This window comes from Sinohyriopsis cumingii, chromosome 5 (assembly GCF_028554795.1).
Source record: "Sinohyriopsis cumingii isolate HCF-2022 chromosome 5, ASM2855479v2, whole genome shotgun sequence".
NCBI classification, from domain to species: Eukaryota; Metazoa; Mollusca; class Bivalvia; order Unionida; family Unionidae; genus Sinohyriopsis; species Sinohyriopsis cumingii.
The window spans coordinates 51,963,274-51,985,368 of record NC_142965.1 but is presented as its reverse complement, the minus strand read 5'-3'; the positions used below and the strand labels follow the sequence as shown (position 1 = coordinate 51,985,368).

Below are 22,095 nucleotides of genomic sequence, written 5' to 3'. Positions count from 1 at the left end.
AGCCTATGAAAGAGAGGTGAATTCATAAAAAGGGTGGGGTGAGTGTGTTGGGCCGAAGAGTAAGTTGATTCTTCCAAACTTCCAATATTTCTAGTTTATAATAAAAAGACATATTTTTTATTTTTCTTCTTTAATACCGAATATATTTCATCTTGAGGTACCACAATTATATCTTAACTCGTAGCTATGCAACTCGTTAAAATTTGACACTTTTTGGTACTACACGGTGAAATATATCCGGTATTAATATAGGAAACTAAAATATCCTCTATATATCTGTAAAAAAAAAAACCCTAATATTCTCTACCTGTCTCTAAATGGGAAAGGGCAAATGTTTGCATGCGTATTGAAAATAAAAAGTGTTATATTTCTTACTCGGGTGTTCTTTTCTTTTCAGTTCTGGTTCAAGTGTCCGTGATCAAACAACAGCTGACTGCTTCGCAGATTACTTAGCAATAGTCAAGAAAAATGTTGTCTTGGGAGAGAATCGTCATATGGTCAACTATCGTTCTACTCACATGCCATATCGCCGTATCTTTGGTAAGTATTTTCATTTTTCATTGAATTAAATATTTCAAAGTACTTTTGAACGAGATAGAAAGCAACATGTTGGAGAAAATGGGGAATACTGATAGTTACATATTAGTTTATGATGGTGTACATAATGTTACCTGAGCCGTGAATTGGGTTCAGTACGGGCATAAAGTTCTTAAACATCAACAAAACTAACATGTAATGAATTTATTACTTTAAAACCTAACACAGATGTATTCATTAAAAGAAAACCACGTGACATTACATCTTAGATGCAAGTGTTGGCTATGCAGACTATTGTAAACAGCAAACTATCGATTCTTTATAAATCGTACCCACCTATAGTATTCGAAAGCATTTACCTGACACAGCTACAGTCAAGCTGAGGATTAGGTAGTCCCTTCAAATCTTACAAATTTCAAACCAAAACCTTGCTAAACCCGCGAAAAAATGTGTAATTGTAATTTGGAAAACAAAGTAAAATTATTAATGGCGTTAATGAAATGATATTTTTAGTTGACGGGACAGCCTAATGTATTCCGTGAAATTCATGATTGTGACGCTGATACTGTATATAACGTGCAAGATACAAATCGATATAAAGCCTTATAACTGCAAAAATTGACAATAAAAACAAAGCATTCCTATACACGCCTCCAATGAATTATCAAACTCATTTCTCATGGAAAATCCAGTAATTCACGCCCTAGCATAGAAAACAACAAAAATAACCAAGAAATCTGAACCGCTAGTTGATCACTTGTTTAAATAGTGGTAAGCACTGTCTCCTAACTTGCAGGGGTACCAGATTCTAATTTCACAAGCTGCATATTTTTTCTTTATAATTTTTTTATTGTCTAGTTTTCATTTTGTAAATGCCATCTGTTACTGAGTTAGGAAATAAAAATTGCTTGCTCCGATTAAATGATGGATATCTTTCGTCTGGTGGGTGGACAACGTTGTCGCGGGTGAAAATACGCAGTTTTTCCACCCACTCGATTCATGTTTATTTTATCACAGAAATGAGAGTTTGATTGCTAGATCACGCGAAGTTGTCAACATCATAACAAATAATCATTCCGAGATGTGTTGAGTCATAATCTGGATTTTCCGATGCTGATGTCAAAACAAGATTTAGCAATTAATATCGAACTACTGAAAAATTATAGTTTCGATATCGACATACTAATTTTCAAATAAAACAATATATTTACAAAACGTAACAGAAAAAAATAAATTGTTTAAAATTACAACCTTCTGATCTGAACTTCATCTTAAGTCATACAAATATTTCATTTGTTTTAACAGTTGATATTTGCATGAAAATCATTTATATGTGCAAGAAAAGTGACTCATTTTCACTACTCTTATATAAGTTACTTGTTTAGGATCCAATAAACAGTAACAAGAGAAAGGGTGAGAAAAAAAACTTTGAAAAAATTAACAAATAATTTATTTCCCTGGAAAAATATTGTAAAAATGAAAAATAAGAACATAGGTTTTAAGAATCAAATAAAAAAAAAAATCAAAGAATAATCCACGAACTAAAGTTTAGAAGACCTAATAATGAAATGTTCTAATGAATTCAAATTCGAGTCCCGACGAGGAATCCAAGATGGAAAGCGATGACATATACTGTAGCTATACTGTAGCTATTATTGTGATGTTGTGTATACAGTTCTGTGTTATTCACAAACAACAATCAGGTTTTTGAAGTAATTATGTATGAGCAGTCAAATTTTTTCCAGGAAAAATAATTATCATTTAGAATCCAAATAATTCGCATAAACACAAAAATGTAATTCCCAAAATGACACAAAAAAAGAAACACCTTTACGTCCCAGTGTTTAGAAGCCCAACTGAGAAATATCTCTATAAGCACGTAGTCGCAGTATCACCTTTACAAATTCCAATCATTTTACTCTAAGAATAAGATTTTTTTTAAAAAAATTGTTTGCTTGTCCAAGTGATTTCTGAAATCAAGATAGGGAACTAGGTCAGCTGTACAACCGAAGAGTCAAAATCAAACTGTTTCTGAAAAAATATCGATTTCCTCGTAAACAAAACTACATTCGTTTGACATGTAATGAAATTGAACATAAAAGCTCTAAAACTTACAAACAATTAATTTAAATCAAATATAAATTAAATCAAATATACATAACACAATTCCACCACGGATAAATCAATGTTGATATATGTCAGTGAACAGTTCTAATTATATCTTGGTTTTTGATATCATTGGTATACAGTAAAAACAAATGTCTACCATACATCTTGATATCATCCTTTAAGCAATTGTTGACATCGAAATAAATGTATTTTTGGAATAATCACAAAAGCTCTCCATTAGAGGTATTCTATATTTTGGGAAAATTACGATAATTTTAAAATTGTATTTTTAGACTCGTCATCTTATATAAAGGTTAGAGACCACGAATGTTGGCATTACTTAAAGTGATTACTGTATTTATTATACTCAATCAACTTAAAGTGACTACTGTCTTTAGTATACTCAGTCAACTGAAATTTATTGCTGTCTTTAGTATACTCAATCAACTTAAAGTGATTACTGTCTTTAGTATACTCAGTCAACTTAAATTGATTACTGTTTTAGTATAATCAGTCAATTTAAATTGATTACTGTTTTAGTATACTCAGTCAACTTAAAGTGATTACTGTCTTTAGTATACTCAGTCAACTTAAAGTGATTACTGTCTTTAGTATACTCAGTCAACTGAAATTTATTGCTGTCTTTAGTATACTCAGTCAACTTAAATTGATTACTGTTTTTTGTATACTCAGTCAACTTAAATTGATTACTGTTTTTAGTATACTCAGTCAACTTAAAGTGATTACTGTCTTTAGTATACTCAGTCAACTTAAATTGATTACTGTTTTAGTATACTCAGTCAACTTAAATTGATTACTGTCTTTAGTATACTCAGTCAACTTAAAGGAGACCAGAAACCAATGGAAATATAGAATAATAATAAAAGTACTATAGCAGAAAACCTTATTCTGAAGTATCATCTGCGACTGTAATGCCAATATTTAAATATTGGCCTATCTTCTAGGAGCTGAATTTCCGTGACCTCGTATGCAAAATTTCCGCGCCTGTTCGGTTACTTTCGGGATGTGACGTCATAGTAGCGACTCCAGCAACCCAAGTGGGAGTTGCCAGAGTAAAAGACAATACCGTTTTGCGTTGCTTACGGGTGTAATAGAACATTAAGAAAAGCCTGTGAACATATTTTTTTTTCTTTTCCGAAAGATAAAGGCATCATGAAAGAATGGGTACATTATTACAAACGAGTCGATTTCAAAGCAACACCATACAGCACTATGTGCACGTTACATTTCTCAAAGGAATGTTACGAGAGGGATCATGAAAAAATAGCAGCTCAAAGATACGCAAATGCTAGGCCTAGACTAAAAGTTGGCGCTGTTCCAGACATACCTTTGAACATTTTAAATCCTGGGAAAAGCGTTAAACGTGTGAGTTACGAAAATGGGCAGAAGGACGAGTAAGTGACCACAAAATGCAACAATCAATCCACATATCTTTTATCTAAAACAGCAGTGCTAAAAACAAATCTGATAGCCCGACACCCTGGGCCCCTTCTGGTTTTAGTTCCGGCCCATCCTGTATTCAAAGTGAGGTGCCCGTCAGGCTTGTCGAAACAAAAAGTGTTTGCCTGAGGAAACTGTGATCGCGCTGGTGAAATGAGTAAATGTATTTTCAAGATGTTGACATACATGCCTTAACACGGCACAATCTAAATCAAATCACTACTGTCGTAGGTGAAATTTAGATTTGATTTTAATCAAATCGAAGCTTTGCTAAAAATAAGATTCTAAACCTGTCGTGTTTCAAGAAAACACAATTTTCAGTAATCTTATAAAAATTAAATTAAAAAAAATGCATTGTATACATGTAGTATGCATAAACGGTAATCTGTATTAATTGGAACTGATATAAAACTATTCCTTGGGCAGTTTAAAAAGGAGCGATTAAAAAAAGGTCAAAGTTTCACATTAACTGTCTGACAATAGAACGGGGGAGGGACTATTGACCCCCCCCCCCGCTTGCCCCAATGTGCGACCGCCCATTTGACGTGCCTTTTCTCGCTGTGATACGCCTTATTATTTACCCATGACAAGCCCCTTTTGCATACTCTGGTCAGTTCTGGCTAAATTGCAAAATAGCTAAAGTTTTGATTTAAGTACGCAAACAATAAAGCCTGTGTGACTAATGAACAGAATCCTTATCCTTACATTGATATTGTGAAAAGGACTGCCCTTCGGACATACTTCCAAGAAACCATGTTCGACAGTGTGTGTATGTGTAAGCACCAGCAATTGATTACCAAATAAACGATGCCTATTTTGTTGTTACTTACGATGCCATGGACTTCATTTTAACAGTTCAAATCTGCAGTCACAAGTTACCGTACATCTGGCAACTGTTTTTCTCAAGTTTTATGCCCCATCTTATGTTCTTAGGTTTAAGTCTTAATGCATGTAACACTGTTTGCTGATTAAAATATTTATTCAGAATTAGTTCTTTAGGGCCACATATACTGCATGGTATATTTTGTTTTATTCCTTGTAATTTACTCATGGTAATTAAACTTTTCATATACGGTAGAGGAATGTCAGGTGTTAACTGGCCGAGTTTCTTTGGCGGAAATGGAGATGCGATTTTGTTTGCAGAGAAAATTTCAACGTGATCATTCATTTAAGCTAATTGGTGACAATTTTATTCTTTTAATTATTTTTTTTTACTATAGTACTGTTGTAGTTGTTTAAAAAATCTGAAATTTACTTGAATAATGTTTAATCTTCACGTTCTATTTACTGAAGAAGAAAAAAGAAAGAAAAAAAAAACTGTTGTATGATATTAATTATTTCGTCCAGTGCCGGGTTTAGACGTGTGTGCGTGTGATTTGAATTTTTAACGTAGCTTTAACAATTTTTCAGTCATATCGCTACGATGTCAGCAGTGTGGCAGTTTAGACTGTGGATTGCATACGTTATATTTAAAAATGGTTTGGGGTTGGGTTTTTTCTTCTGACAAATGAAAATTGACAGACATAATGTAATAATCGGGACTTCGCTGCGCAAAATTGAGAGATATTACGAGATCGGGATGTAGATGAGGAAATACCCCCAAAATCGGGAGGTTTTTCTCCCGGCTTGAGAGTTGACATGTATGAACTGTCCGGGCTTGTGGAATTTCATTCAGGACTTTAGTTTATTTAAGTCACCAGCCCGGGGCCTGTGCCTAACAAATTTCTTTTAGTACTTATCAGTACAGTACATAAACTATTATATCAGACTGCAGATTCAACTTTTGAATGTGCAACCCAAATGTGGTCTCCTGTCTGCCTCGCTCGCCAATGTTTATGTTTGTATTCGAGGACTCGCTGGTATAGCGTCACGGTACCACGTGATCTGTCGTCTCATTAAAACTCGGAAAAACTCGGCAATTTACGGAATCGTGGTATCTTCCACGCAATATAATCACTACCCGCTTACGATATTTCATTTATAAACATTGCAGTCGAATTAAAATCTGTAGAGAATTACATACGTAAAAGGAAAATTTTGATTTCTAGTCTCCTTTAAAGTGATTGCTGTCTTTAGTATACTCAGTCAACTTAAAGTGATTACTGTCTTTACTATACTCAGTCAATTTAAATTGATTACTGTTTTAGTATACTCAGTCAACTTCAATTGATTACTGTTTTAGTATACTCAATTAACTTAAATTGATTACTGTCTTTAGTATACTCAATCAAAACAGTGGTAGAATATTTTGTATGCTTTAAACATTGCACTGTCTTAGTGTTGAACAATATAAGATTGCATACAACTTTAGTATCTCATGTAGGTCCTTTCCCTAAATATACAAATACATTTTTATGACTATCAATAGTAGTATATTTACAAAGTAACAAACAAAACATTTTAGAGACAAGTGAGCATAAATTACGTGATTATTTTTAGCTCTAAACAAAGTGAGCCAAAGCCTTGCTCACGACAAATATGTATCTACGCCACCTAGAAAGGATGGCATTAAATCACAACGTAAATTATTGCTATTATTATTATTATTATTATTATTAGTAGTAGTAGTAGTATTAGTAGTAATACTGATAGATGCTATTATTGTGATTGCTATTTTAGTGGTTCATTTCAATTTCAATTTGCAAACTGCAAAAAATGTATTTTGGACCTATAATGTGCAAGACATGAGATTATTGATGTCTATAACTTAGTTTCCTTGTAGCTGTTAGTTATTTTGAATTCCTGTCTATTTTTCTAATATATATATATATATATATATATATATATATATATATATATATATATATATATATATATATATATATATATATATATATTTCCATCATATTATTTAATACATGCATAACTTCTGACCCTATATAATTATGTCCTAATATTGTTCTTTTCTGTTACAGGAAAATGACTTTATTCAGAATAATTCCCTACTGCAAGATTTTATAGATGTACGTCAACTGACAAAAGGTAAAATAAATCGTTTTTTTATGGGGAGGGAGGGGAGGGGAGTTTTGGCCTGTTAGATGTTAGATAGTAAATATATTAATATAACTTCAGAATTTTGAATATTTTCTGCAGTTGTTTATTAGGCAACGTTATACATGCACATTTATATTTATCATTACGTTTCATTGCTGGAATATGAGACGCTATTGAAACTAAAGCAACTTGTGTACAGTAGAGTAATGAAGACTTTTCTGGGCGTTTACTTTTACGTTGATCGATTTATTTTTCAATTTCGAAAGTGACCTAATAAAAAGGCAGTGAATAATAAACTTGAAAGATGCTCAGAAACATATTTAAACTGACAAAATACTTATTATGTTCCCAGATTTAAGCAAGTAGATCAATGAAAATACAAGGGTTGCCTGAAATATGTCATCTCTATTTTCGATTCATATTCTAATTCCAAATATCATTTATGGCATACAAAAGTCCTCGTGCTTGTGCATGAATGTACTACTCGTATTCTAAATAATTCGCAACAATACATTCACCTTTGGTGCATTGAAAATATATGTAGCAGAAATGTGTTTGTCAACAAACCAGAACTAACCAAATAGTCCCTGATTAACTGAGTAAAATCATGCCGGCATTATTAGCTTAACTAAGGCTTTAAAGGTTACTACTTTTAAGGTGGTCCAATTTTGAAATCCGAAAATTTGTTTAACAACATAATTGTTTGATACGATAAAATCTGCGTTGATTGCTTCGTGATAAGAGCAGTTGATGTTGTACTTCAATTTCATTCATGTATTAAACTAAGCGTTTCAAGTTTTTGGTACATACTGTTTTTCAGGTCCGATTGAATAAAGTGTTATTTTTGGTTTGATTGGTTGTTGTATTCTAGTCGCCTGTTCTTCGATTAGGCTTGGGTTATAGCTTTAATGACAGGGACGATCGAAAATCATGTTAATGTACGTTGACGCATCAAATATACACGAGGAGATAATGGGCAGACAAAAGTGAAATTAACCACCGTGAATTAACAGCATTAAAATAGTGTGATGCATTAAAATGAAAATGCATAATCAGCAAATTCATGCGACTAAGTACAAATCCTCTCATCTGTACAGTTATCAAAATTTTCTATATTGTAAAAAGACACGAAAAAGGAACTCAAACTTTTCACCGTTAAAATATCAAATATTTGTCACACAAAGAATAAAGATTCAACAAATGTTATGAATTTTGCTGTATACATATTAGTGTATTTATTAATTGTTAGAAGGCAAGGAATTTATCTTTTTAAAATAAAAGTTCAAGTAAACAAAATAGACAAGAAGAATTAATCAGCAAATATAAGAAATTGATGACAAAATTATCCCTTTATAAATGTTAAGTTGTTCTAGATTATTAAAAAACATACAATAAGAATCAAGTGGTTTTGAACGTTAAATATTTTAGCAAATAAATGACAAATTATAGCAACAAAGGTGTCAACATTTTTTATATATAAATACCAAGGTTTTACAATACTATTTAAAGTCAAAAATGAAAAGGAAATCAGATAAAGGAAAGAAAGAACACGAATAACAGTTGACATCGACTGTCATTTATTTTGATAGAATAGGGAGGAACAAGGTTTTAGGGGGACACTGTGTAGTCATGGGCACCTGCACATATAGGCAAGGGTGGGTGGCTACAAGCCCCTCTACCCCAATTTAATCTCCAGACATGTTTTGGTCTACAAATATAAAACTTAATATTTGACCATTGCACGTTTGCACCCCTCTTGAAAACAATTTTGCAGGCGCCCCTCCGTGTATTTAATGTTTTAGGCCCATATGGCAACGAACATAAGGAGTGACCGAAGAACAGTTTCTTATATTTATTCGTTTGTTAAGGAGGAGCGCAAAGAAGAACACGTATGCAATTTGCATTTTTGTTAGATAGCTGTATAAAACTGTATCTCCTGTGAAAAGACTTGATATAGACTGTGCTGGTATTTTTGAGGTCTTAAAAAGTGCAGAAATATGGCAAAATATGGGATTTTCGATGAACATACCACCTTTTAGGAAAACAAACCTTTGAAATTTCTTTTCGGTGTTTCACATATGACAAAATGGACATTGTAGGATAACCTTAACAAATGCTGTTTCTATCCCCTGAATTTATTTCTAATTTGGTTGCCAAAATCGTCGCTAATCCAACCTTTCACTTAACCTTTGATGACATAATCTTAAATAATGTAGCAAAGGTGTCCGTGCAATCCTTAATTATGTTGTGGAAAAGTCTTGTCTGTGACATATTCCTTTTATACAACGCTGGCCATTTCCTAAGAATGTATCTGTTTTATACCTAAATCATTTGATGTGCTCACTGTACCTAAATCAATTCCAGTTTAGATGTAGTTAATACTTGACATCGTTATAGCGATGCCAGATATCAATGGACGCTGACGGACTTAATTTCCTTTTTGTTTTTCACAATGTCCAAATGCGACAACCAAACCGATATTCTACACGTAGAATTAGGCTGCTAACGTATACCTTTATATTCGCTAAAATATGAAGCTGGTTGTTGTGTGTCGATCACTGGAATGTTTTCAAAAGTAGATCGAATTCTAGCCCTAAATGGCTACTTCATAGTCAAATGTGACCATATGAGCACGTGCATATATCATATCTAAATAATTTTCAAAAATCAATCACAATTTTAAGTTTCTAAAATGTTATTAAAATGTTTCTTTATTTATCTCAGATCAACTACATTTTAAAAAAATGTTTTGGCCAAAAAGAGACCTTATAGTACCTACCCCCTTCAAATATTAAAAAAAATTCATTCCACTATTTGTTAAGGAGTTTCTAAACAAAAGAGCAAATAAAATATCTATCGTCCCTAACAACGGAGAGAAATATATTTCATTCAGCAATGATTTTGTTGCGCATTGGATTGAAAACGATCATAAGAAACTTTCTGAAAAAGAACTATTCGATTTGTTTATAGATACCAATTCATGGGGAAAGTACTTGCTCAGTTATCCAGGAATTTTTGCAATATGTTGAAAAACTAAACACTTTGACATATTTTCTGGATAGCTTTAAAATGTTCAATGAGATAGAATTATGTCCCAAATAATTTTTATTTACCGTTGTTGGCATCAAATTTTTCTGATGATAACAACAAAGGCAACGCCAACATCACTAGGCCACGCATAATATTTTGAATGAAGAATTAGTGTTCGTGAACTTTGCTATGCCAAACGTCGTATTATAAATTTTATGTTGAGCATTTCAGAGATGGCATATTTTAGAATTCATTGTCAGTTTAATTTATGTTTGTTTAGCAGTTGAGTAAAGGAAAGTAGTAAAGAAGAGAGCTTTGCGCCATGTACTCTAGTTTTCCTAGGTTACTTTTTAATTTACAAACAAAATTTGTCGAGGTACAGAAAGTGGCTTACAAACTACTACTCTTTATTATAATTATGCTTTTTAAGGTTAATTTCCAAAACTGCATCAGGTTACAAATGTCTAAACATGCAGAAAGATATAATTCTTATACGAGAATATATTTGGGGTCATTATTTTTCTGAATAATGAGAGGCATGTTTAACATTTACTTTAAAAATATTTTCTAATTGTGCAAGAGATTATTTGCTAAACAGTTTGTGTCTATAACGCTTTATGACTACACACACACACACACACACACACACACACACACACACATATATATATATATATATATATATATATATATATATATATATATATATATCGATTTATTTTCTTTGAATTTCAGAACATCATGAGTTTGATATATCTATGCTAGAAGAAGACGTAGAACGGAATAGTTCAGTAGCACGAAGCGGGTGAGAAGAACATATTTTAGAGAAAGAGAGAGGGAGAGAGACATATGTCTCCATTACTTTAAGTTGACTTCTCTGGAGAATATTACCATAGGATCACACAGTTTCAAATGCGTGTCATGTATGTCATGATAATATTACAACAGGATCACCCAGTTACAAATCAGTGCCATGTATGTCATGATACTATTACAATAGGATCACCCAGTTTCAAATGCGTGCCATGTATGTCATGATACTATTACAATAGGATCACACAGTTTCAAATGTGTGCCATGTATGTCATGATACTATTACAATAGGATCACCCAGTTGCAAATCAGTGCCATGTATGTCATGATACTATTACAATAGGATCACCCAGTTACAAATCAGTGCCATGTATGTCATGATACTATTACAATAGGATCACCCAGTTGCAAATCAGTGCCATGTATGTCATGATACTATTACAATAGGATCACCCAGTTGCAAATCAGTGCCATGGATGTCATGATAAAGTCATTAGGATAATCCTAAAAAGAAAATGTAACCATTTCTTTATATTTAAAAACTAGCGACGACTTTATAATGACATATTATTATTCACGGTGATCAGAAATTCAACAAAAAATACAACAAGATAATGTAAATATGGCTACATAAACTTCGTGACATTGACAGGAAATTGACTTCTGTGATCCCAGGAAATGAAAATGCAATTATCGACCATTTTGGTGTTGTTTTGCAGTAAAATGATCAATTGTTTCCACTTCAGACGCAATGAGAGATATTTACAAGAATGTTGTGATGGGGCATCCAACTGTTTCAATTAGAAACAGCTTTGTATGTCACTTTACATGTTACATTTTAACAATACCAGGATATTTTTCTGTTTATATCGCATAGCAAGAGCCGGAGTGCAAAATGAGATGAAACATATTCGGTCCATATCTGCATGTCACTGAACTTCTTCGACTTATTTGTCTGTTTTCTTCCTCACAGCTGGAATATCACAGCAAGCAATTGCCTCCCCCTTTCTCCATTAACCAAACCAGAAATAAAACTGATCCACCACTGGCCACCAGCGAATTATATATTATCGATTTTTTTTAAAAATGTCGCATAGAGAAGTCATGCATAGTATCTGAAACTAGCATGTGCTTTTATCGCCTTAACTCATGGATGTATTTTAATTATATGTCTTTTCTATTACAGTATACTATATCGTCTATCAGCATTTTTTTCTATTTGCATTTTCAATTAGTTATGTGCTGTATATTCTATTTTGTATTGTTCTGTTTTGCATTTTCTATGCGTTCAGAATGATCATTCTATACTGTAACTTTAGATCCGCCAATATTTAAGACTGAGTTTGTGGGGGAATGATATTACATTTGTGTGGGTATGATATTACATTTGTGTGGGTATGATATTACAATTGTCATGTCTTAGATTCCACTTCGGTGTTTTTATGTGCATGTCAATGTTATACAAGTGAACATTCTTAACAGTGTCTTTCCAACGATAAATGTTCTCTTTGCAATTAAAGATTTTAAGTATTTACACAAGTAAAATGTTGACATACTGAACATTACAGTGTAACACAATGACGACAAGCTGGCTTTTAACTTTACCCAAGATGCAATAGATTAATGTCCCATCATGACAACGAAAGGAACCGTGTTAACCGAAGGAAAAGTGTGACGTGGAGCAGGTATAATGCACATTCTAATCATGGAGCACTGAACCATAGAGCTTACCTGCCGTGTCTCGACAGCAAAATAGTGTTTGTTAAATAATAAGACAATATAAATGCTTCTTTCTTTCATATAGTAACTTTTATTTTTATTAATGAATGTTCCCTATACAGGAGAAGAAATGAGAAGAAACAACTCTTTACCTTCTTCGTTCATCAGTACTACCAGCATTATCATCGGTTTTAAAAGTTCAAAGCTCTTCCCAATCCTCTGTCTGTCTGTCTGCCTCTCTTGTTTATATATTGTGGCCTATCAATATAGATGTATATGAAAATAGGGACATATATTAGCAAGACTGGCCCTGGCTAAAAACAAATGGCCAGCATGAAAACAGTACTGATCAAACGCATGTGACACATTGTTGATCAGAAACTAGTCGAAGCTTCCTCTGACCGTTGTCACCCCATTTTTTGATATTTGGATATTTATATTGGGGTGTAATGTCAGAGTCCATTCCCAATCGAAAAGTTGGAATTCGCCGACACCATTTGGTATCGGCATGGGGTAGCCGCGTACTAGACGGCCCAGCAAACTTGAACGACCGTTCATATAGATATACATGCATGGAATCGATAGGAATATTATTTATTTTCTCCAAAAACGTGAGCATAGCATTCGTCATGTCTTTAATCAGCTGACAGACGAGACGAAAGTACTTCGTATCTGAAATTTGACCTGGATCTGGCCATTTGCATCCCGAGTCACATGACTATACAAATCTCTTTGTTGACACTCTTAAGCTCCATCCCAGCATATATAGCTGGTTAGAACTTTAGAGTGACACCCTGTTTTTCTAAAAGTGTATTTTGGTGTGGGTTTTCTCCTGTCTCCCTTGGAGGTCTGTAAGTGTTATTGTTCAGAAAACAATAATGCGATATAGAATTTTGCAGGGTTAATTTCTTTTTTATCCATCGAATTCTTAGAGGTTTTTCATTAATCCCATAAGAAAGCATTATTGGTATACTTTCTTCCCTTTGTCCGGGCTGACAGTGGGCCTGATTTCTACCAATTTAGCTTCGGATTTTAGGGTTGTACTATTACCCCAAAGGCTATTTAGCCCTGGGCTAATTTCCTTCCCTTTCCCTTGTGTTATTTATTATTTTTTGCCAGAGTAATATGTTCGTTTTTGTGATGTATTTTCCATTTTTATTAAGAGACGTGTCTTGTGTGTATGTTTGATGTCGGAAAGCATTATTATTTCAAATTAACAAGTTTTGTTTCTATCTAATGTATCCCAAAAATAATAAATGTTTGAGTTTGTATTCTTGTTTTTTGAGTGTATGTGGTGCGTTTGTATATGCCTTAGCATATAATGGGTTGAAGAAAAAAAAATTCACACACAAATCTCCCAACCAACATGTCAATGACATCAGAGGTCATATGGTCACCTGATATCGACAGCAAACAAATTCCCAAAGTTGTTGTACATACAATTTGGACATATTATATAGAAGTCACTTAATGTTTGTAAATAAATATAATGCACAACTTAATTCTCAACATACTTATTCTAAGAACAACGACCAGAAACCTGCTGGTATCGCAGCAGGGTGGAGAAAACCATTTTCAGGAAGTACAGAGCACGTGTCAGCGATGTTTTTGTTGGTGTCACGTGACTACCACATTGACATGTGCTCTCTGTGTAGTGAATCTGGTTTTCTTTACATTGCTGCAATATTTACGGATTTTGGGTCGTCGTTTTCACAATAATATTTTGAGATATTTTTTTCTCCTTCATTTTTCTATAAAAAATTACGTGACTTTCATTTGTATGTTCGATTTGTTTTCCTACAGCAACACTAGAATTTGTTTATTGTTGATATCACGTGACTGTATGACCTCTGATGTCATTGACATGTAGGTTGCGAGAGTTGTGTAGTCACGTGACTAGGAATGCAAATTGCCAGATCCAGGTCAGATTTCAGCAACGGTGTACTTTCGTCTTGTCTGTAAGCGGATTAAAGACAGAACGAATGCTATGATTGCAATTTCCGGCTAATATAAGGCTCCCCATGCCGACACCAAACGGTATCGGCGAATTCCAACTTTTCGACAGGGAATGGAATCTGACCCTACACCCCAACATAAATGTCCAAACATCAAAAATGGGGTGGTAAGGGTCAGAGGAAACTCGGACTAATCAGGAACGTACAATTTTATTTCAATAAACTTGTGCTAGTCTTGCAAAACAGCTATTAAATGTCATGTTCCCATGATACTGTTAGTGATCCATTTCAATCCAAACAATTCGTCGAATTCCGGTAGGAATGATTATGTGAAAACTTCAGAAAAGGGCATCATGTGATATATTTGTTTTCAGAATGAAAAAAAGGTTTTCCAAAATATTTATGACAAAAAAATGTGTAATAGGTTTATGAAAATAAATGAACCCCTAGCAATGTTCAAATAGTTTTCTTTCTTTGCTCACGGCTTTAAAAATTTTGAAAGCAAATCTTCTTCTTCATTAATAAAACAAAGAATTTCTAAATATTTTGTATTTACAAAGACACTTATTTTAAAAATTAAATTTTAGAATCATTATTGATTTGGCAACGAAGTTTCTTGTAGTAAATTCAGCACTTCTCGAAGTAGTTTACATAAATAAAAACACTGTTTAAGCTAAGAATGTTTCTTACCTAAATATTCATAACACCGGTGTGTTCCATAAACAAAATAAACAGCATCAACAACAAATAATAAAACAATATTTTTTAACTAAGTGCTTGGAAAAGACGATTGGTGTGAACGGGGCAAAAGGCATTTGCAATGCTGCATAAATGCTTGTCACAAATAGCTGCTACCCAAGATAAAAGTTCAGTGTTATAATTGCGGTTACATGAAATGCTTCAGACAATTAAAGCAAAATAAAATTAGATAAACTAACATATACTATTATTTTCAAAGAGCCTGGGTATCAGCCTTGGCTTTCTGTGCAACTTCATTCTATCGGTATCGCAAATCCCTGCGCATTTTATTATGTATTGCCATATTTTCAACCGAAACGTACGGTGTCTCCGAAAGACGAGATTAGATTCATTTATAAGATCAATAACGAATAAATAAGTTGGACGAATTTCCAGCAGTAATTATGAATGAGCGATAATTATAGACACAACGCACGGACGGAATGAAGGAGGGAATCCTTAAATGCCCTGACACTGAATTGTGTTCTAGATAATGTTATCCATCATAAGTGTCGATACCTGCTGATTATCTGATTTTATGGCAAATTGCAGTGAACAATCCCTGATTCACGATCATCATGTAAAGAGAAATAAATAAATAAATAAATAAATAAATAAATAAATAATGCCTATTAACCAAAGTAAGCAGACGGAGATCTCCAGACCGTTAAATAAGAGCGTTCTATCTCTCTCTCTCTCTCTCTCTCTCTCTCTCTCTCTTAAGATACGAAAAGTTAGCCAATGTTTGTTGGTGGAATAGAGGCTCCGTGGCCATGTCTTCCATGCTTAGAATCAGCAATATACTGGACCCATGGCAGTTCTGCCTCTTCCGTGATTAATATAACTCCTCGATCTGTTGTCATAATGTGTCAGTACAGTAAAGCCCCATTATGACAAAAGATGGCGTTGAGTACAATATTATAGCTTGCATTAAGCTAATATCTTAGCTTGTCATTTTCACTGTGCTAGATTGTGCTATGTTAACATCTTGGCTTGTCATTTTCACTGTGCTAGATTGTGTTATGTTAACATCTTAGTTGAAACTTTCACTGTGCTAGATTATGTTATGTTAACATCTTAGCTTGTCATTTTCACTGTGCTAGATTGTGTTATGTTAACATCTTAGTTATAACTTTCACTGTGCTAGATTGTGTTATGTTAACATCTTAGTTGTAACTTTCACTGTGCTAGTTTATGTTATGTTAACATCTTAGCTTGTCATTTTCACTGTGCTAGATTGTGTTATGTTAACATCTTAGTTATAACTTTCACTGTGCTAGATTGTGTTATGTTAACATCTTAGTTGTAGCTTTCACTGTGCTAGATTGTGTTATGTTAACATCTTAGTTGAAACTTTCACTGTGCTAGATTATGTTATGTTAACATCTTAGCTTGTCATTTTCACTGTGCTAGATTGTGTTATGTTAACATCTTAGTTATAACTTTCACTGTGCTAGATTGTGTTATGTTAACATCTTAGTTGTAACTTTCACTGTGCTAGTTTATGTTATGTTAACATCTTAGCTTGTCATTTTCACTGTGCTAGATTGTGTTATGTTAACATCTTAGTTATAACTTTCACTGTGCTAGATTGTGTTATGTTAACATCTTAGCTTGTCATTTTCAATGTGCTAGATTGTGTTATGTTAACATCTTAGTTATAACTTTCACTGTGCTAGATTATGTTATGTTAACATCTTAGCTTGTCATTTTCAATGTGCTAGATTGTGTTATGTTAACATGTTAGTTGTAACTTTCACTGTGCTAGATTATGTTATGTTAACATCTTAGCTTGTCATTTTCACTGTGCTAGATTGTGTTATGTTAACATCTTAGTTATAACTTTCACTGTGCTAGATTGTGTTATGTTAACATCTTAGTTGTAACTTTCACTGTGCTACATTGTAACTTCGCATTGTTCTATATTTTGACCGTTATGGTGATTAACATCTTATTAAATAAACCATCAGAATGCTACGAAGAAAGTGACAGATGGAATAATGCAGTGTTGCATGTTGACGTGTGTATACTGAAAAATATGCACATGGAATTTGAAAATAGAAAATGTCAGTATTCTGATATAATGTATATCAAATTTACAACACAGATATGATGAATAATGAAAAATTGTTCGTTCATTTATTTTGCACGGAAACTTTACAAGAGAAACAAACTTTGTGTCACATCGTGCTGTTAAACCTCACACTGAGATATTTCTGGTATGTGAGTCCAGAATTCGTCCTCTGTTGCACTCTTGTTTTCAACAGAATCTTTCCCCCTTTTTCTATATTTTATTTGATATATTATACATTTGATATGCAACGTTAATAAATCACGTGTCATTGATAATTTTTGTATCTCAGTATTCAAAGTCATGACCTTCGGCGTAAAAAGAGATCTGGATCTACCGACACCCCAGTACAGTTATCCCTAAAAGCATATGGAGAAGAATACATACTGGAACTGTGGCACGTGCAGTCAGTGCTTGACCCCGATGCTACCATAGTTACACGTCTTGGAGACTTTGAAGAAATAGAATGGTCAGGGAACCATCCTGACTGTTTCCTTCGAGGAATGGTTACGTCACATGCCGGGACCGCATCCATGTCTTTCTGTGATGAATTGGTATAATTAGATGTTGTATGTATGCACGTGCTTGCGATGGAGAGTAGAAAGAAACTGCATCAGTTAGCGTATCAATTAATATAGACATATTCAGAAAATTCTAAAGCAGAAGCAACATAAACAAATTTGATTTCAATAAGAAAATTTCAAATTCTAATGATAGTATTTATTTATTTTTGAAATAAAATGAAAAAGAAAACTAAAAATACATATAATACAAGATACGCATTCGAAAGGAAGATGTCCATGTCGAACTTAAAATTCCTATGGATTTTATTTTCAAAATGTAGAAAAACAACTCTGTTTCGTTAAGTTATTTTGTTACTGAATCCAAACGTAAATTATTTACCAAATTCTAAAATTTTAGCAAACATGCGCATGTCGTATACTTCTTGACGCTGAACAGTTTATAATCAGGTTGTTCATAAAATGTTCTTAAGCGCATTTTAATTATATGCTTACAGGTAGGAACTATGAATGACGGGATATACGAGTACCACATCGAAACATTGCCCAGACATCTATTAGAAGTAAGCAATTTTCCCGGCAATGTACTTGTCGCCAGGAGGAACGTAACCACAGTTCAGCTGGGACCTCCGCTTAACCTCAGTACAACAGGTCACTATTTCTTATCCATTGTGAAGATCTATATCAACTGGAATTACTATTTCTACTGCGCCTACCCTTCTAAAAGTATTAAAGTTAGAGATGTGAAGTAGGTACACTTCGTCAAGGTCTTAAGTCGATAACTTGATAATAGGTAACCTGGTGAGTTTTCCAGAAAATTACATATATATTGTAAATGATAACCTGATGAAGTTTCCAGGACATTACACTAATATGTCAGTGGGAAACCTAATGAGTTTTCTAGAACATCACAGCAATATTTTAAGTTTTAACCTGATGTGATTTCCAGGACATTTACAGTAACATTTTAAATGTTAAACTGCTTATGTTTTCATGATATTACAATAATATTTGAAATGGGTAACCTGATGTGATTTCTAGAACATTTTCAGTAATATTTTAAGTGGTTAACCTGATGCGATTTCTAGAACATTTACAGCAATATTTTAAGTGGTTAACCTGGTGCGATTTCTAGGACATTTACAGTAATATTTTAAGTGGGTAACTTGATGCGATTCCTACGACGTTTACAGTAATATTTTACCATGTCGAAAAATATCCATGTAAACACCTAGAATATGCAGGTATATCCTGCCTATTTCCATTTGCTGTTGACTTTGATTGTGAATTATATATATATATATATATATATATATATATATATATATATATATATATATATATATATATGTGCGTGTGTGTGTGTGTGTGTGTGTAGAAAACCAAATCAACATGATCCAGGAAGTGAAAAGAATGCTACACAATCTGGAGTTTTATGTACTTATGAATGATGCATATACATACAAAAAAGGGCAAGGTTATAGCAGTAATTGATCCACTTTCATACAATTTAGGTAGTGACTTCAACACATTTAGTTACTACGGGAACCACAGGCGACAAAGACGAGCCACAACTAACACATCGTTTCAGATTGAGGCGGCGATATACGTGGACCAGTTGATGTATGAGTTCATGGAGAACGGACTACATGCAACAACCACAGAGAAAAAGATTGAGCTGATCATGCTAGAATGGAATGGGGTAATTTTCGCTATCTTTACATGGAATGGGGTAATTTACGTTACCTTAACATGAACTGGGATCATTTAAACAAACAATTGGGTAATTTAAGTTCTCTTTACATGGAATGAGGTAATTTACGTTATTATAAACAGGAAATGGGGGTAATTTACGTTATCCTACCATCGAGTGATGGGGGTAAATCACGTTATCTTAACATGGAATGGGGTAATTCACGTCATCATATTTTTGTCTTTAATAATATGTATACAGGAAAGAAGTCACAAGGGCTATTAGGACTAATTAGTTTGCTTCCTGTATATGAATTTATAGATTGGTTGCAGGGTGAAGCAAACTGTGTTCATGATCCGGATGATTAACATTTCAGTTTGTTCTTTGATATGCTTATAAGGGATATAATAATTTGCGATAAAGGTTTCATTTTCAGTAAGAGGTGGCATAGAGGAGAGGTTTACATGATTAAATTTAATGAGTTGAATTAAGTTACAGCTTTGTCTTCCAAGTTACCTAGAGTCATGATGCAAAATAAGACAGTATTTCATGTATTTCCTCAACATATATGGCAAAGGTTTAATGTCATTAGAACTGTCCGTGACGATAGAGAATGTTAACGTTTTAGCTGTACTATTATATTCTAGTGTATAAAAGTAAATGTGAGGTATTATTTTGTTAATCTCAGACTTTATATCAAGTGTTACAACTCTATGGTCTTAAAAAATAAGTAAAATGAAAGAGTGAAAACTAACAATTTCTGTACAATTCAACAAATAACTTATTTCTCTAGAATACAAAGCAAAATTTACAAAGAATATACAGTATTGCTAATTAAATCCCTAAAAGTCCTACAAGTTTTATCGCTATTAAAATGTATAGAGTTCCAAATGATTCCCAGTTGTGATCCGAATAAATCCCAATATTGAATGTGCCGATGTACATGTGGTACAGTGCTAATGTACCAATAGCATGGAATGGGGTGATATGTTAAAAGTCTTGATGTAAAACAGTAATTTAGTCCAAAATGTCCTTTAATGAACTTACAACTATTCCAAAATAATGATTTAGTTCGAAAATATTGTTGAGCACTTTGTAATTACAGTGAATAATAATTTAATTAAATAAATCCAGCCAAATTAAATACCTAATACAACATTAAATAGACAACAATACTATAAAAAGCTAAGACACAATAATAGAGCCAGGATAAACGTAAGTTTCATTCCTAAAACATTCTAAGTTATCGACAAGATCAGGAATTACCAAGTGAAAAACTAATATTCTAAGCTCAGATACAAATAATAATGGATATCTTCATTACAATTATCTATCTATTTCATCTATAATTATTGAGAAATATTAACTATGCAATCTGTTCTTTACAAAACAATAATCTCTAGTAAGGTAGACCCTTAAATTGATTTTGGACACAGGTCAGTTGCAAAATACAGTTATACATAACACATTATCACGAAGAAAAGCCAACAAACAATGCAAATTCAATATACATAACACAAGTTTGCGGATATAGTGATACCATCCACCTGTCATTCTGTCCATTTGTCCCACTGACTGTAGCCGCATCGCTCCTTCAAAACTGGGTGGAAATTTACAAAATTTGGTATCTTATATTTTACTCTTCTAGTAACCATCTGCAAGAGGGGTAATGTTCTTTGTTCGCGTCTTTTGGGTCCCTTTTGGAGTGGTCACGTTCCTTGCTCGCGTCTTTTGGGTCCCTTTAGGAGGAGTAATATTCTTGACTCGTGTCTCTTGGGTCCCTTTAATGGAGTTATGTGTAGGAGGTGGCATTATCCCAAGTTAAATACTTCCACTCTCATGTAAGATGTTTATTCGCCATTCCTTTCCAATTTTCACCAGGTACAAGCCGAGTTTAGCAAACACGAACAGCTGGGTTATAACGTCACTATACTCATTAAGAAAATTGTATTCTACCAGACCAATCCTGTAAGTTGAACCTAATTATTAACCTAGAACTCTCTGCCTGACTGCACATCTGTATGTCTCTGTCTCTGTCTGTCTGTCTGTCTGCCTGCCTGCCTGTCTCTCTCTCATTCTCTCTCTGTCTCTCTCTCTCTCTGTCTCTGTCTCTCTCTCTCTCTCTCTCTCTCTCTCTATATATATATATATATATATATATATATATATATATGTACTGTGGAGTGCAGACGGCACGTGGCGGTCCACTACAGCCAAGGAAGCTGGCAGCCGTAACGAGTTATCGTGCCACTGGACTACGACTTCAGCGGCCGAAAGGGTGAGATTGCTCCAGGGCAACAGCTTCATCACCATAATCTCCTTCACTCGCAGGTTTTCCTTATGTAACGCTCTTCACGCAAACCCCTGCGTTCTCTTTCTTTCTACTCTGCGCATCTTCAAAGTCCAACGGCGATTAGGGAGGGACGAAGGGATAGGTAGAGGTTACTACTGGCA

The 22,095-nt window shown here is 33.6% G+C and overlaps 1 protein-coding gene across 1 annotated transcript in view; it reads left to right on the top strand.

The window, feature by feature from the left end:
• LOC149799160 (A disintegrin and metalloproteinase with thrombospondin motifs 4-like) overlaps window positions 1–22,095 on the top strand; it is a 126,948-nt gene that overhangs the window by 14,056 nt on the left and 90,797 nt on the right. The window contains exons 2-8 of the mRNA XM_089958320.1: window positions 398–540; window positions 7,023–7,089; window positions 10,867–10,936; window positions 17,720–17,981; window positions 18,446–18,599; window positions 19,463–19,650; window positions 21,523–21,609. Coding sequence (XP_089814446.1) covers window positions 469–540; window positions 7,023–7,089; window positions 10,867–10,936; window positions 17,720–17,981; window positions 18,446–18,599; window positions 19,463–19,650; window positions 21,523–21,609 — 900 coding nt within the window. The 5' untranslated portion in view covers window positions 398–468. The remainder of the gene's footprint in view (window positions 1–397; window positions 541–7,022; window positions 7,090–10,866; window positions 10,937–17,719; window positions 17,982–18,445; window positions 18,600–19,462; window positions 19,651–21,522; window positions 21,610–22,095) is intronic.